This window comes from Ambystoma mexicanum, chromosome 9 (genome assembly GCF_040938575.1).
Source record: "Ambystoma mexicanum isolate Mex_15411 chromosome 9, UKY_AmexF1_1, whole genome shotgun sequence".
Lineage (NCBI taxonomy): Eukaryota > Metazoa > Chordata > Amphibia > Caudata > Ambystomatidae > Ambystoma > Ambystoma mexicanum.
In genome coordinates, this window is record NC_090931.1 from 1,181,365,469 (window position 1) to 1,181,381,395 (window position 15,927).

Consider the following 15,927-nt stretch of genomic DNA (forward strand, 5'->3'; position numbering starts at 1 on the left):
ATATTGAATTATAATTGTGTTATAGAGCCAACCTTTTGAATTGGGAGTACTAGGAATAAAATTATGAAAGCTGAGGCAGTGGACTAGTGCATTTGTGAGCTTGTGGAGGGTGCAATTCTCTCTTCATTTCTACTGGAACTTTAGTAGTCACCTGTTTTTTTTCATTTATTCAGATTTCTGTCCAAAGCAGGGCAGATTAACTAGCAATCATGGTGTGCTTGTCTGGGTGACTTGCCTTTTCTCAAACCTCCACCCTTTCTTTGAGCCTGAGCTTGCAGGTTTCTTTTTGGTGAATATTTGAGCTTGGGCTCCTCCTAGGTTTTGCAGAATATGAATTCTCTTTTTCCCAAAGTAGGGTTTAAGCAATGAGTCTTTTTCCTACATTCTGGACTGGCCCATCATCATTTTAGGTTCTCTCCTTGTTTTTTTCCTCCCTTACTCCTAACCAGTGAGAATTGCAGCAAATCATGGCTGACAATTGACCAATGAAGGCTGGGTTGCAATCATTGTGTGACACCAAACCATAGAACAGCATCACTTACACATATTTACCCACCAGACAAAGTCCTGTATTGCATGAACCTTCCTCTGTGGGCCTGTCTGTTTCTTTGCCACAGCTCAATGCTATCAAACGGGAATTGCTGCAGAACGTATGTTCAATGCTTACAATTAAAACATCCACATATTAATCATTATTATTTCTGTTTGATTTGTTTTCACCAGTAGTATTGAAGATTTAAAACATGTTCACTCAAGATGTTGCCTCACATATCATTTGAGTGAAATACAAATAAGTGGGTATATGCTCTTGATATCTATAAAGTAATTGCCATGTCTCATTTTCTTCATAGTTTCCTCTGAATATGCATGTGATGATGACTCAAATCCTTGTGGTGATGATGCCTACTGTATAAAAACGGAAACAACATTTACTTGTCAATGCAAGAATGGCTTTAAGCGAAATTTTTCGAATGGACAATGTGAAGGTACATTTTCTTGATCTAGTTTAAATAATCTGAAGGAACAAATAATGTGTGGCATGTTTATTGTAAAAGGAATATATAACTCACAGGTGATCTTATTTGAGGCAAAGTGCTATCATCCATATTTTAGGGTGATTCTACTTTGATTGAATCCCTGAAATTTGGGGCCACTTGTTTAAATAAATAAGGAGTTCTAATGGAGATTGCCAGGCTGTCTATCTGCAATATTATCACTAAAATAATAGAATAAAAGAAATGCTTGTCCGATTTATTTAAAAAATGAAAACATAACAACATCATTACCTTGGTATGGTATGCTAAGAGATATATATCAAGCACAAACACCCATCTTGGCAAGGCGCACGGCACATAATAAGAAGCACAGCAATGCCATAGCCCATTTCAGAAAAGGAAGCAGACATTAATGAGGAAACAAGGCTGTGAGGCAAAGGGAAGTTGTCAGAGAATTCCAGAGCTTCACTGCTTGAACAGAGAATGCACAACTGCCCCACCCTACATATCAGAATCTTGGATCAGAAAGAAGTCCAGCAGATGCGGAAGAAAGCACTCTGGAAGTTGAATAATGTTGAAACCTATAGATAAACAATGATGGAGGAAGATTGTAGTTGGCCTTGTGTACAAGGCAGGTACATTAAATGTTATATGTTGTTCAACTGGAAGCCAATTTAATAAACATAATGCTGGACAGGTGTGAATTCTACAATGCAAATTTAGTAGAAGCCTAGCCACTGCATTCAGAACAATTTGCAGTCTATGGGCCTCATTACAAGTGAGGCGGGAAGGGCTTAACGGCGCTGGTAAAGGTGCCGGCGCCGTTAACCCCGTACCGCCTCATTACAAGGTTCCCTCACAGGACCCGCTCTGGACGTCTGGTCAGACCGGACGTCCTTTGTGGGTCCCGCGAGGGGACCAGCATGCTAACAACGGGCCCGTCATTAACGGGCCTGTTGTTAGCATTCTCCCCATTCCCATTGAGCCCTATAGGGACTCTAATGGGAATGGGGATGGTCCGGGTTCCCTGAATGGGGAAATACCAGGCCCTGCAAAGTCGGAATGGCCCGGTATTTCCCCATTCATGGATCACGGACCCGGACCCGAGTTTGGAGGCAGCCATGCCCTTAATAATGGCATGGCTGCCTCAAAAATCGTAATGAGGCCCTATGAAAGGTTAGTTTAGGCATACCTTGCTAAATTGTATTGCACAAGTCTGCTCTACTGGACAGACATGAATTTAACAGTTGAATTTTGTGAGGAAATGTAAACAAATGTAAAAATCTCATTACGGAGCATTGATGGAAAAGCATGCTCTAGATACCAGAAAAACAGGATGCTCCAGAGACATATAAGGGTCCAACCATACCGCAAGGTTTCTAAGGCACAGGATCTGGGTAAGCATCTAACATCAAGGTCCAGCATTTGGGGAACATGTTCTTTTTAACTTCAAGACATACTAGAAAGGCTTTTTAAAAAAATACATATTTCTCATATTGGTTGCAGAACACGCACTGATCAAGGACAATGGAAACACAGTACTTTAGAAATCTGTGCTAGATATCAATATGTTGTTATAGCATGGTGGGCCTTAAGGCAGGTGGGTAGTAACTTTCACACAGTAATTGTTTAGTTGTGATTTTGGTTCCCTCTGGGATCGCTAAATATTGTCAGGTTGGCCTACAAATATAGAAAATGATAAACAGCGTCCTGGTCAATTTATTCCATATTTGCCTGGACCTAGGTAGCACTGATATTGTGATTTATTCTTTGATAAGTGATGAATTTGAGAAGCATCAATTATCCTTTTATGATCATTGTTATGAGTAAGGATTGATGTATGTACTTACTTTGGTAGAGAGATGTGACACAAAACCCATATGAAAAAAGTAATCCAACAAGGCCAAACAACCACTTCACCGCTTTGCAAGGAAAAGCACAGTGTATAACATGTTCATTTTACAGCTATCGGAGGCGGACCTTATAGGGTGTGGCTTGATGGGCTGATAGTTTGGCATGGGTAGTATAGCTCAGTGGCAACTTGCTTGTCTTCGAAGCAAGATGCAGAGCAACACTGGTTCAAACCCCGAGTCCGCGGTTAGATACCTCTTCAGTATTAAGTGCGTAATAAATAACCAACTATTATGGTGTGAATTTCTGAACACCTCTCACGTTCATAGGTCTCTTCCTCTATTTATGTGACTGCTTGCTGCCAGTTAAGGACACACTCCTTCCTTCCGGGCTGCTGTGGTGCGCCGCCTGAAGTTTAGTAGTCATTTACAGGAACACCAGCAGTCATAGAGAGCTGCAGAGGAATGGTAGAACTGCCTGCTTTGGTATATGTTTGAAATCTTGCCATGTTTAGCAGTTTGATGCATTTAGTGAGAATTGCATGAAAAGTGTGGACATGAGTGCTCAGTGGTCCATTGAGCATGGATCCATCCCTTTCATCTGGGCCGGCATTATATTCACTCCCCACTGTTCTGACCTGTTATTCATTGCTCTGTACCCCCTGCCATGTCATTGTAAATATTACCAGTTTGTTCACCTCTCTCCTACCCATTTAAAAAGAAATAGGCTTTAAGAACATTGGTGGGGGTTAAGAGCCTTATTGTGGGCTGCAGTGTTTGTAACTTGCCGACACATATTTTCAGAGATGGTGGAGACAAGACAGCACACTACATGTGAGACTCTAACTGCTCACAGGAATTGATTAACCAAAGTGATGGCTCTTAGTGCTTGAAGGAAAGGACATCTCCAAGAGACTAAAACAAGCCTATTTGAGGATGAAAATTGAGAAGTAACAACAGAAGATTCTGCTAAGCAGGGAAACCTTGGCCATATGTTGGTCGAGCAGTTGGCATTGTGCCATTAGTTCTGCCATTGACCATGTGCTCACACTCTGGATCTGATAAAGGGGAGAATGTTTGTACATCTCCCTTGTAAACCTTGGGAATAAGTGGTAATCAATTTACCTAGAAGGAATAGTTTAGTTCTACTCAATGGCAGCTAGTGAAGGATGGACTTGCTGCTGATCTTCTTCGGTGTAGAAACGTCTATTACTTTAGTTTTTGGTTGGACTTATTGGACAAAGTTGTGACATTGGTGCGCCCCATTATGGTTGATAATGTAAGAGATTTTGTTTATTGGGATACATTCAGGATTTGGAGGTATTTTCTTACCGTAGAAATATTGGTGGTAATTTGGTGGTAAATTAGTCTTGCATTTATATTGGGTTGGGTATCACACTATTTCAGTGACCATACCTTGTTAGCTTATATATGGTGGTAATTTTAGTGGTATCTTGTTTTGCGGTATTTATACCTGTGGTATAGCAGTGAGCATGGTTTACTTTCTATAATATAACCCCATCATAAAACAAACCTTTCCTTTCTATTAGAATACCTCCTAGTTTTCTGTAGAGAGCCCCCGACGTATACACTTTATCAGAACCCAATGATTTTATACAGAGCGCCATCTACAGTTTGTGGCTGGTATCACTGGCTTATGTACATCCAGTATTCTATGTGCCATAAGACATTATTATCTTATTTACATCCAGTCATCTATGTATCAGATCAGATCAGACACTTTTCCATCAGCATGCAATGAAGGAAACATTCATCATACCGCACACAAACCTCTGCTTTATAACTGTTTATTTCTAGCTTTTTCTTGTTTGCTATTTTACTTGCATTGGTAAACTGGCAAATGCACTACTGCAGTAATATGAGCCTCCCCTTCATACATCACCTATGTAAATAAACAGATGCATGAATGACACAAAATCCCATTGGTGTTTATAAATACAAGAAGTATTTTGATCTTATTTACAAGTCACCAATTCTGACCATGAGTTAAATTACAGCATCATCTGTAAAACAAGGGAATAAACTAGAACAAGCATATTTTTTTTAAACATGAATTAATGTTCCCACATTCTGAAAATAATGTAAAATAAACATGCAATGATTTCCTAACCTCTCTAGACTTCAATACATTTTAGCCAAACATACAACATTCTTATCTGGTCCTCACTTGTACTTGTTTTACCAATGTCGGCCTTTCTTTGGAGTATTCTGCACAACCTCGTTGTGTTCGCAAATGCAGACACAGTGTCAGCGCAAAATTCTTCAGCAAACTTGTGTGGGGAGCGCCAGTTTATCAATGTCTCATAGCTAGCGCTCTACTTCTTGGAATCTCTGTCAGTCTTCCCAGAGCATGAACTAACTGCTTTTCTCATCTCTTGTTATTAAAAAAAAATAACTCCTATCCATCCCCTTATTGACGTGGCTTTGTCTGCCTATAATTTCCACCAATCTTAGTAAAAAAAACGTGTGCTCTGTATCAGCCCTCATTTTCAGAACAATGAAAGCTTTAGGCCTCCCGGTAACTGTTTGACTTTGTTTCCTGCTGCCTGCATTCTTTCTGCTCTCCACAAGCTGAAGAAAACGCTAGTGTGCATTTAAAAATGAATCCTCAGCAGTGTCACCAAAACATGGATTTCACCTCATTTTGCATAGAAGACTGCATTTTAATATTAGAAAAGTTAGAATTTGTATTTTAGTAATGTTAAAAATGTTAGTCGGTTATATATTATAATGCAGTTTCCATACATGAAGTATCCAAAAAGAAAATATGGTGCACTTCATTATTTGAGCCTGGCAGCACACTAAGCTTCTATGCGTGTTCTGATTATCTGCAGTTTCAAATTGGGCTTGGCTGAGTTGTAAATCCTGTACTTTGCATACTACCAATAATGCTATGTTATACTGGCAAAAAAGTGCTATAGTTATGTCCTTACAATAACTTGTGTCCAACAGATCAACCTCTGAATGTGGAGGTGGTTAACAAGAGCTGTCAAATGTCTTAGCAGGAATATTACATTCTGGCAACTAATACATCTTAGATAGTTGTTCTACCAGTGACCATATCAGGGTGTGAATATAAAGTCAGTCAGACTGAGCTGAATGCTTTGAATACATTGGAGCTGCTTAAATTTGAATTTGAAAATATGAAGATACACCAATCTCATGGCTCCACCTATGTCTTTAGTCATTGAAGTTCAAGCTCACCTGGGGTTATCTACTTTTGATGCAGAATTGGGCCCAGCCATATTACTGCAACCCTACTAAAACCAAACCCATCCCATTTAAGGTTTCACGGTTTAATGCATCACAGATGCCACCCATCGCAGACAGATCATTAAGAGAGCTGGTCTTGTATCAAAGAAATCTTATCATTACTAATGTTATGTCACCAGCAGGGCATGAACCCAGATAAGACCTTAGAAAATAAGTTTATGGATTGGCTTCAACAAAGAACTGAACCAGGTATTGCTAGAAGTTCAGACTTTAAGGTCCTGCACAGGATGAAGATTAGCGGATGGTGTACACTAGTTAATACAGATTGTGTAATCATTAGCTTTGGTCGTAGTAATCTTCCTAGATTTTTAGCCAACTGTAATAATTTTACTAACATGCCATCTGAACTGAAGCTGATAGTTGACCATCGGTAATCCTTTCCTACCTGGACTTGGTTCTTTCTGTTTTTTTTTTTGTTCTTAGCTGAATGCTAGGTTTTGGACTCAGAAAGACTGGGATCGTTTGCATTGGGAACCCTGCTCCTGCTTTCCCACTTTAACTCTGGCCAGTCGCCCTTGGCCCTGTGCCCGCACCCACCTGTGAGGCTAAAAACCTTGGGGTCACCTTTGACTCTATGCTCTCCTTCTCCTCGCACATTTCGGGCATCTCTAAAAAATCCAACTATCAGCTACTAGTCCTCCGAGGTACTCTACCTTTTCTTACTTTCCCCCAGTGTCCTGGTTCTCTCTAAGCTTGATTACTGCAGTAGCATCTTCCTCAAACTCTCTTCTTCTGCCTTGCGCCCTCTTCAACTCATCCCGAACAGAACTGCAAGACTTATCATTGGACTCAAGACCAGGGATCGCATATCATACCCTGCTAACCTAGCTCTCTGCTCATTCCTTCGCCTCGCTCACCTTCCTTGCAGCTTGCTGACTGGCCGCCTTGTGTACCTCATAGTCTCATATGTCATGGGCACCCCTACCAGTCCTCTCTCGCACTTGCCTCAGGGCCCTCACCCCTCCCACTGTCACTGCACTTAAGGAAAACTAAAGTGGCTCTCTATGCACTTACCTAGTCTCCACCGACCGGATGCACTTGGACCTCCCCCTCCTTGCGAACGTCTGTGCACTTGCACGTGCCAAATGCACCGTGCATGATGACCGCCTGTCAGTTCTCCCTTGACTTCACCCCCTCATTGCACTGGGTAAAACTGCAGAATTGCTGTCAGGCCTATATATGTCCTCTATTGTTAAATGTATTTTTTCGCAATTACCCTGTCTGTTGCAGACAATAATCATCTCAGAAATTCAACTGTTGTTTTTCCCCATGTTCCCACCCTCGATGAGCGCTTTACAACAAAACAAATATCCTTTTTTTCTGTGCGTTGTTTGTTTTGTCTTGTCATTTTGTGCACACTGAGACCTATGGGCATGTTGTGTTATATAAGAAATAAATAATATAATAATAATAATAATAATAATAATAATAATAATAATGCAAAAGTCTCAGCCGGTCCCTCAGAACTGAACTGACATGGAGCATGTCAATCCCCAAGAAGGTACAGGTTATATAACAAAAAATGCACATTATCATACATAGGTTACAGCTACATCCCACCACCCTCAATGGCTACCAGCTATATCACATGCTGATACCCCCTATAGTCACTTGACCGATTTGCCACACATTATCTAAGCCCATTCCCCTATGCACATGGCCCACTTCATTGTCACTATTAAATCCTACTGCATGATTGGCTAACAGGTATATTGCTAGTCTAATAAATCTTAACCATCATGTGCACCCCTCCGACCCAGGCAAATTCAAAGTAAGACTGGCAAGGCCAATTCTGCTTTGATAAGACATTGGGCCTTTATACCAGACACTGCAACAGACACAAGCTGCATCCCCTACCTTGTACTAAATGTACTGGCATCACCTCTGTTCTGTACATTTCAGACACTGCTCCCCCCTTATCTTTTTCAGAGCCCAGGTGCCCAAAAATGATGCCACCAGGGCACCAATCTTGAGTTTGGATTTCAGGATTTATTTGCTTTGGTTATGCACCTACTTTTAATTCACATGGGATGAGCGCCCTTGGGTATGATCTGGCATTTATAAGGCGCCTATACACAAGTATTTCAAGGCGCGAGGGTGAGTGCAGTAGTTCCCTAAATCTTCACCTGGCCTGCTGGCATCCAAAATCCTTGTGCCCTGATCTCATGAATTTGTCCTTCAAGGATAATATTTAGGATGTTTTTGGACAATATGTCAGCGATTATCCAGTTGTCATATTCTCTTAATTTTGCTAACTGCCTGCTCTCCTGAAATAACAGAGTTAAAAGCTACATTTTTTAGACCTACGAAACAAAAGACAGGTTCCTTATCAATAGATTTCCCTGTGCCCTGTTACAGTGCTAATTGATCCTGATTAGTCCTCCAAATTTAAATATCAAGGGGGCTGCAGTGTTGAAGTGAAATCCTGACATGTTAGGCCTACCAATATGTACAGATATATCTCACAATTACTGCACCTCTCACAATTCTGTTTGAGTCAATAGCATATTAAACATATGAGACAATTTATTGAAAATCCATTTGATGTTTATCCATGAGTTTCATCCAAAACAAAGCTGATAAGCATAGGTACCCAACAAATAGGGTAGTCTTACAATATTTCTCAGACACAGCATGAGCATGTACAACTAAAAAGGGCAGATGAAATGTGATGTACATGTTATTAGAGTCATTTTTAAATTCAAACAATGTGTTTTGTGGCAATCCATCAACTTTGTCTTTTTGATGTTCATCTTAATCCAAAGTAATTTACAGGCATTGTGGAAGGTGCATATTTGCTTGCAGTGCCCCATTGCAGTTCTAGAGATAAGTGTTGCATGCTCATTGAACAATACGATTCCAATGTCTGTAATCCACATTGAGGCCATATGCCACGAGATTCCATCCCTCATTTGCCAGTGCATGTTTATATAATTAGACGAGAAAGGGAACAATAACATATCCCTACAATACAACTAAATGAATCAAGATGTTTGAAGTGCTTTACCTTCCCAAACTAAACCTATCTGAGGCTTAATCTTGAGCACAAAGAGATATAATGGAAATCTGGTTTCTGTTAGGTATATCCTAACATCCAAGACTGTACCATATTGTGGAGCAAAATACATAGTCAAAGACCTGATAAGGTCAACAAATTGCATGGACAACTCCCCTTTGCCTAAAACCGCATATTTCACTGTAGGCAAACGTAATCTAAAAACATGTTCCCCGGTTCCTATGTTCTTCCTAAATCCTGCCTATAGACAAAATTAAATATGATGCTCATCAACGCAATCTTCAAGCATCTGGGCAAATATTTCTGCATAGTCTTTCTCTTATGAAACTATTGAAGAAATGTGCTGGAAATGTGCAAGATGTGTATGCATTATCTACCTGTGAATAGCTGCAGTCTTAGCACTAGCCAAGTATTTCCATGATGTCACCACTAGTGTTAATTTATTTGAAAAGTTTAGACACTCCAGAATTGTTGGGCAGGCAAGGCTTCTTCAGCTTATTGTAACCAAAACCAAGGTGTTCATCAGGAGGTCTAATTTGTTTGCTATGTGCAACAGCCATGTAGGGCCTCTCATTCCTGATGTTACATAAGTCTGGCTGCATAAGTTACTTAATTGAAAAAGCATATGGTTGTTAGCAATTCCAGGATCTAGTTCATTCCTCATTCTTAAAGCACCACGAGGAGCAATTCCCCAAAATCTATTTGAATCTTTGCTTGACACATCCTCTAAAAGTGCATCACAATGTTTGCATTCCAATTGAATCGTGTTCTTTTTTAATATGTAGTTCCCCATTTAGCTGCAGGTGCTGCACTCTGTAGGTTCTAATGCCCTTGTAAGTGATCATTTAACTTCTCTACCTGCCCTTTCAAACCATAAACCCCTTTGCTGAACATTTGGTCTTATGTGTAGATGATTTTGTGACATACATTTGGATTACCCTACCATAAAATTGCCATCCTGCGATTATGATTGTTTTAATGAGCACATCAATGCCACATACAATTGAGAAAGTGTTTCACACAAATTAATGTCCTACAGGGATTCAGATCAATAACACTTCCACTGGAGAGTTGTGGGGTGTGCTAATGGCCCACTGCTTGACTGAGAGGAATTAAGAATAGTGAGGACCTGAAACAAGGCCAGTTGACCATGCCCATCAAGGTATGGATCACCACTGTTGAAATGATTGGCATTAGCTCCTTGGTCAAAACAATGATTGTACAGGTTCCAGTGCAGGAATATTACCAATGCCCAGAGGTTTGTGGCAAAATAGTTAGAGGTCTGATTCTCACCAAGACCTGTGGTGTCGTGAAACACTTGTTTGCAGGCGCGTTATAAATGCCATATAATATCATATGATATGATACATCACATCATATATTTTGGTCTGACAGGAAATGCAGCCTTTCAGCAGCACCTGTAAATAGAGAGCATCTATGAATATTAATCCATGAGGGATCACGGCAGTAATCAGGAGAGTGCCTTTAGGCGCTCAACCCTTGAGTGAGTCTGTCACTTGGAAACAGCATTCTATAACTTTCCCTATTTCTAAAGCACCAAATTGTGAAGGCATGGATGTATTTTATTTATTGAATACTTAAAAGGTGCCTATACAGCACATGGTGTTTCTAGGCACCACAAGACACCACAAGACAAAAAAAGGTGAAGGAACAGGGGAAATAAACAATGATAATGGTCCTACTAGGCCTTGTCAGATTTCGATCGAGCAAGTGCAGTAATGCGAAGTGCAAAAAAGGGGGGTGGAACTGCATATTGTTCACACTGTGCAGAGGGGGGCTAGGAGAGCCCAAGCAAGTGGGTACCTGGGGTGGAAGGTAAGTACGAGGGATTTCTAGAGGTGGGGACCACCGACTAAGTGCGAGGTTGAGGGTGGACCAGACTCAGGAGGCATGCTGGTTAGGTAGGAAGGCCCTGGAGGGCAGTGCTGATATGGGCGAGTGCTGGTATAGACTGATCAAGGAGGGTATGGTATCCTGTAAGACTCAGAAGGGACCAGGCCACCAGTTGCAGAAGCCTAAGTGGAATTAGCAAGGGAGGGAGAGAGGGAAATAGGTGGAGAAAAGCAAGGTCTTGAGAAGTTTCAGAATTTAAGGAGGTCAAGCACCCCCCGCCCCACTCTCAGCTTGGAAAACGTCTGACCTGCAGTGAGTTGGAGCTAGAGGACCAAATGGCTCTAACAGGAAGGTATTTAGGGAGAGCAAGTTGGATATAGCGGGGTCCCAGGCACCAGAAAGCCTTGAGGATGATGCAGAGGGTCTGAAATTCAATCCTTGCAGCAACCGGGAGCCGGTGGAGAGAGTTCAGAGCTGGAGAGTTGTGGTCCCTGGGATTGAGGCCAAAGATAAATTGTGTAGTCCTATTCTGGATTAGTTGAAGGGGCAAAGGGAGAAAAGAGGCAGATTGAAGAAGAGGCTGTTGTAATAGTCCATTCTAGAGAGGACCAGAGCTCTAAAGAGATTACATTTCTGGGGGGAAGGTGCGGAAAGGGACAATGCCACTAAGTAGGTGAAGCTGAAAGTGGGCCTTCTTGGCAAAGTCCATGATGTGAGGGGAGTAGAAGAGAGAGGAGTCGAATAAGAAGGTTTTTGGCCACAGAAGAGGGTGAAGAGAGAAGACCCAAGCAGGGTGGCCAGAGAGTAGGGGGAAGAAGGGAGCAGGGGTCCCAATGAGAAGGATCTTGGTTTTATTTGTAATAAGACAGACATTATTAGGGGTGCACCATGCCTGAATAGCAGTCAGGCAATCGGAATGAGAGTGTGAGCAGAAAAAGGTAGTGGAGGAAACTTTGAAGGAGTGGTGTGTGCCATCAACATAATACTGGAAATGAGAAGAGAAGGAGGAGATCAAGCGGGTAAGAGGGGAAGTTAGATGTTGAAGAGCCAAAGTGATACAATAGAGCCCTGAGGGACACTGCAGGTAGAGATTGAGGTGGAGTAGAGGAAAAGGTCCAGTTGCACCTGGGAAGGATGATTAGATATGAAAGAGGTCAGCAAGTCCAGTGCCCGGTCTATGATACCGAGAGTATCGCTGAGCCATTTTATGAAAATGGAATGATTGACTGTGTCAAAGGTAGAGGAAAGATCAAGGAGAATGAGAACAACATGAGAGTTGAAATCAAGGATAGTGAGCAGGTCTTAACGGGTGTTCAGGAGAGCAATTTCCATGCCTCTGGATGCTCTGAAGCCATACTGGTGGTCATGGAGAAAACCAACAAATTTGGTCTGGTGGATCAATTGGGAGATGACCAACTTCTTCAAGAGTTTCCCCAGGAAAGGGGTAGTGGAAATAGTGAGTTGGGCAGGAAGGGTCAGCGGACAGCTTTTCGAGGTGCGTGTACACAAGGGAGTTCTTGAGGTGGAGGAGGAAAGGAGCCTGTGGCTAAGAACTGTTTAAAGTTATCAGATAAGGCAGGAGTCAGAGAGGACATATTGTCCTTTATAGTTCTGCTGGAGCAGGGGAGCTCCTGTGGGGAGAAGACTTTCATAGAGCAAACAAATTTGGAGACCTGGACAAGAAGGAGAATGTGAATGAGGGAGAGAGGGGGGCCAAGGGAGGCCTGAGCGCAGCTGGGGGAGTGGGGAGGGGTCTAGAGGAGTGTGAGGACTGGATGTCCTGCATTTTAGTTGTGAAATGGGAGGCCAGTACAGGACCCGGGATGGAAGATGGGGGGTGGAAAGTGCAGTAAGACTAGCGAGTTTCTTGCAGATTTTGAACAGTTCAGTCATGTTGTTGGTAGCTCCAGAGAAGTGGGCTTGGATGTGGGCCCTCCTGTTGGAGCAGATGTAGAAATGGTTTATTTTAGGAGCAGGCAACAGGCCAGTTTGTCAGGGGATGAGCCCAAATTCTCCCTCTTCCTTTCAGCAGCTTTGCACTTTTATTCCAGTGAGGCTAGGTCGAAGTCATAGAAAGAGGCCAGGGTGTCAAGGGTGTTGGAGTAGGAAAAGTGAAGGTTGGTGAGGGCTGTGTCAGTGGGAGTGTCAAAAGCAGGATTAGGAGCAGGGATGAAATTGGTGGTAAAAGAAGCGACTGACACTCGGATCATTTGTTGAATGATGGTGAAGGAGACTGGCAGTGCAGGCAGAGACTTAGCCGGAGAGCCCAGGAGGTCAAGGAGAGAGGAACGCATTGTCAGACCAGGAGAGAGGAGTTGTTAGAGGGAGATAGGGATGTCTGCTGAGGTGAGCACATTCAAGGTGTGTCCAGCTGAGTGAGTCGGACAAGACGGAAGAATGGTTAGGGAGAGAGAGTCACAGAGATCACAGAAGTATACCATGGCTGCTTCAGGGGAGTTAAGGTGGACATAAAAGTCTCTGAGGAGGAGAAACTTGGTGGTAGAAGTCAGAATAGAGGAGGTGAGATCCTCCCATTCAGACAGGGAGTGGGGGATTGGGACATGGGGCCTGTGGATGGTGGCAAGAGTAAGCGAGAGGGAAGGAGAAACATGAAGCCTGCAGATGAGTAGGATTGAGTGGTAATGATAGTAGCAGGGACTCATTGTCACAGCTGTCAGAAGAATCCCCTTGCTCCTCACCTGATCCTTCTTCTCTGGAAGAGGAGGATCCTTTCCTAAATTCCTTCTTTCCTGTCTTCTTCTTTCTGGAGGTCTTTCTTTCTTTAAATAGATATGGTCTGTCACAGAGGGAAGCCACTATGCAAGACTGGTAATAGAGGTGCACAAAAGGCCCCTTTGTTGGTACAGCCGAGTTGCAGGAAAAAACCAATGAAGACAACAAAAAAAAAAAACTGGAGTGTCGTGGCATAGAGTCCTATGTAGGTTCCACAAGTCCTGTACAGGTAATTCAAACAGTGCCTTGTATCCCAAGAATATCCAAGAGGGACAAGGAAAGATGCCTGCACAGTAACACCAACACAGCAGCAGCAGAGTGAGAAATGGAGAAGGTGGAGAGAATGGAGTGAGAGGGCAGAGGAGCAGCAACTCTGAAGAACCAGGAAGTTGTCAGGAACCACCAAGGAGGTGACTGCAAGCACAGGTGAGGCAGGAAAGGAAATAGGGAAGCAGACACAGAGTATGGCAATTCAGTAGCTCGAGGAGCCGAGGTGAAAGCCTAACCATTAGCAGACGTATACCATGGCTGCTTCAGGGGAGTTAAGGTGGACATAAAAGTCTCTGAGGAGGAGAAACTTGGTGGTAGAAGTCAGAAGAGAGGAGGTGAGATCCTCCCATTCAGACAGGGAGTGGGGGATTGGGACATGGGGCCTGTGGATGGTGGCAAGAGTAAGTGAGAGGGTATGGCAATTCAGTAGCTCGAGGAGCCGAGGTGAAAGCCTAACCATTAGCAGAAGTATACCATGGCTGCTTCAGGGGAGTTAAGGTGGACATAAAAGTCTCTGAGGAGGAGAAACTTGGTGGTAGAAGTCAGAAGAGAGGAGGTGAGATCCTCCCATTCAGACAGGGAGTAAGGAAATAGGGAAGCAGACACAGAGTATGGCAATTCAGTAGCTCGAGGAGCCGAGGTGAAAGCCTAACCATTAGCATTTTACCCATAGTAGAATGACTGGGATAGCAATGCAAAGTGTTGCGTTGCGAAGCAAAGGAAATCCAATCGGGTGGCAGCCATCTTGGAAAAGACTAGAATGCTGTTGCAAATTCTGATGAAAATGTGGTGGAAAGCTAATGGCAAAATGTTTATCTTTTCCATAGGCACTAAGGGGAATGGACTGTGACACCCGTTCAGGGAAGATAAGGGCCCTCTGCTTCCAGACCATTTTGGGCTTGGGCTTGTGCTTGGAGAGGATCTTATCTCACTCGGGAAGAAGAATGCTAAGTGTAGTGACAGAGCTGGCATTGAACCACTTCTTGGTGAGGGCGAGGACATTGAGGTACACATCTTCAAGAAGGTAACAGAAATCAGAGGAGTGTTTGAACAGCAGATCTAACATTCAAGGTGGCTAAGTGAAGCTGGTTTCCACCTTTGAAGGTTTTCCGAGGAGGGGTACAGGGGTGTGGTTCTCCTGTCAGTGGTGGCGAAGAGGTCAGAGGAAAGGCAGCAGGGCAAGTGCCAGGAGAAGGGAGACAGTTAATGAGAGACGAAAGAATTGATCAAGAAGGAGGAGGTTGGGTTGAGAGCCCTGGGCCATAACAGTGCCTTTGTGATAGACAGTAATGATACACCTAGAGGATGAGAAGTATGCCAAGAGTACTTCCCATCTGGTTCCACCATTAATGGGCAAAGAAGAAAAAGGGGAAATATTAGAGACCATATGGGGAGTCCATAGGTCCGGATAGAGGGGGCGACAAAGGGGATGTCAGTGATAGCCTACCTGGTGAAAGCATTGACGTAGGTGTCAGCGATGGGCAGGCCTGGATTGGTAACTAGGAGAGCTTTCTTAAACGTGTTCCTTCTGGGCTTCGAGAGAGATGAGAGCCCAAATGAGACCAGCCACAAATGTATGTTTGTGGCTGGTATTATGTTACATGACTATACATGACTTCATCACAAATGTATATAATTGAAGCTCAGTAAAAACAAAGCTTGGTTTTGAAATCCACTTGTCACTTTAAAATGGCTTATTTACTCACACTATTGAGTTACGTTCTTTATTCTACAGTATGGTCTTTCAACCATTTGTGCCACTCCCACCCGCTCAATGTTCATGTATCTGAATTTCAAAATATGAATGTATTCCCTATCATTCCTGTTTATTTGTTTCTGTTGTCTTGCTACACTCTTTATTGTGCAGTCATTGTATATTTCTGTGGACTTTCTGTCAATCCTCCATGAGTGGCAG

The 15,927-nt window shown here is 42.8% G+C and overlaps 1 protein-coding gene across 3 annotated transcripts in view; it reads left to right on the top strand.

Annotated features, from left to right (window-relative positions):
- LRP1B (LDL receptor related protein 1B) overlaps positions 1-15,927 on the top strand; it is a 4,835,697-nt gene that overhangs the window by 4,304,590 nt on the left and 515,180 nt on the right. For all 3 annotated transcript variants that reach the window (XM_069616528.1, XM_069616527.1, XM_069616526.1), the window contains exon 75: positions 852-986. In XM_069616528.1, the coding sequence (XP_069472629.1) occupies positions 852-986 (135 nt within the window). The remainder of the gene's footprint in view (positions 1-851; positions 987-15,927) is intronic.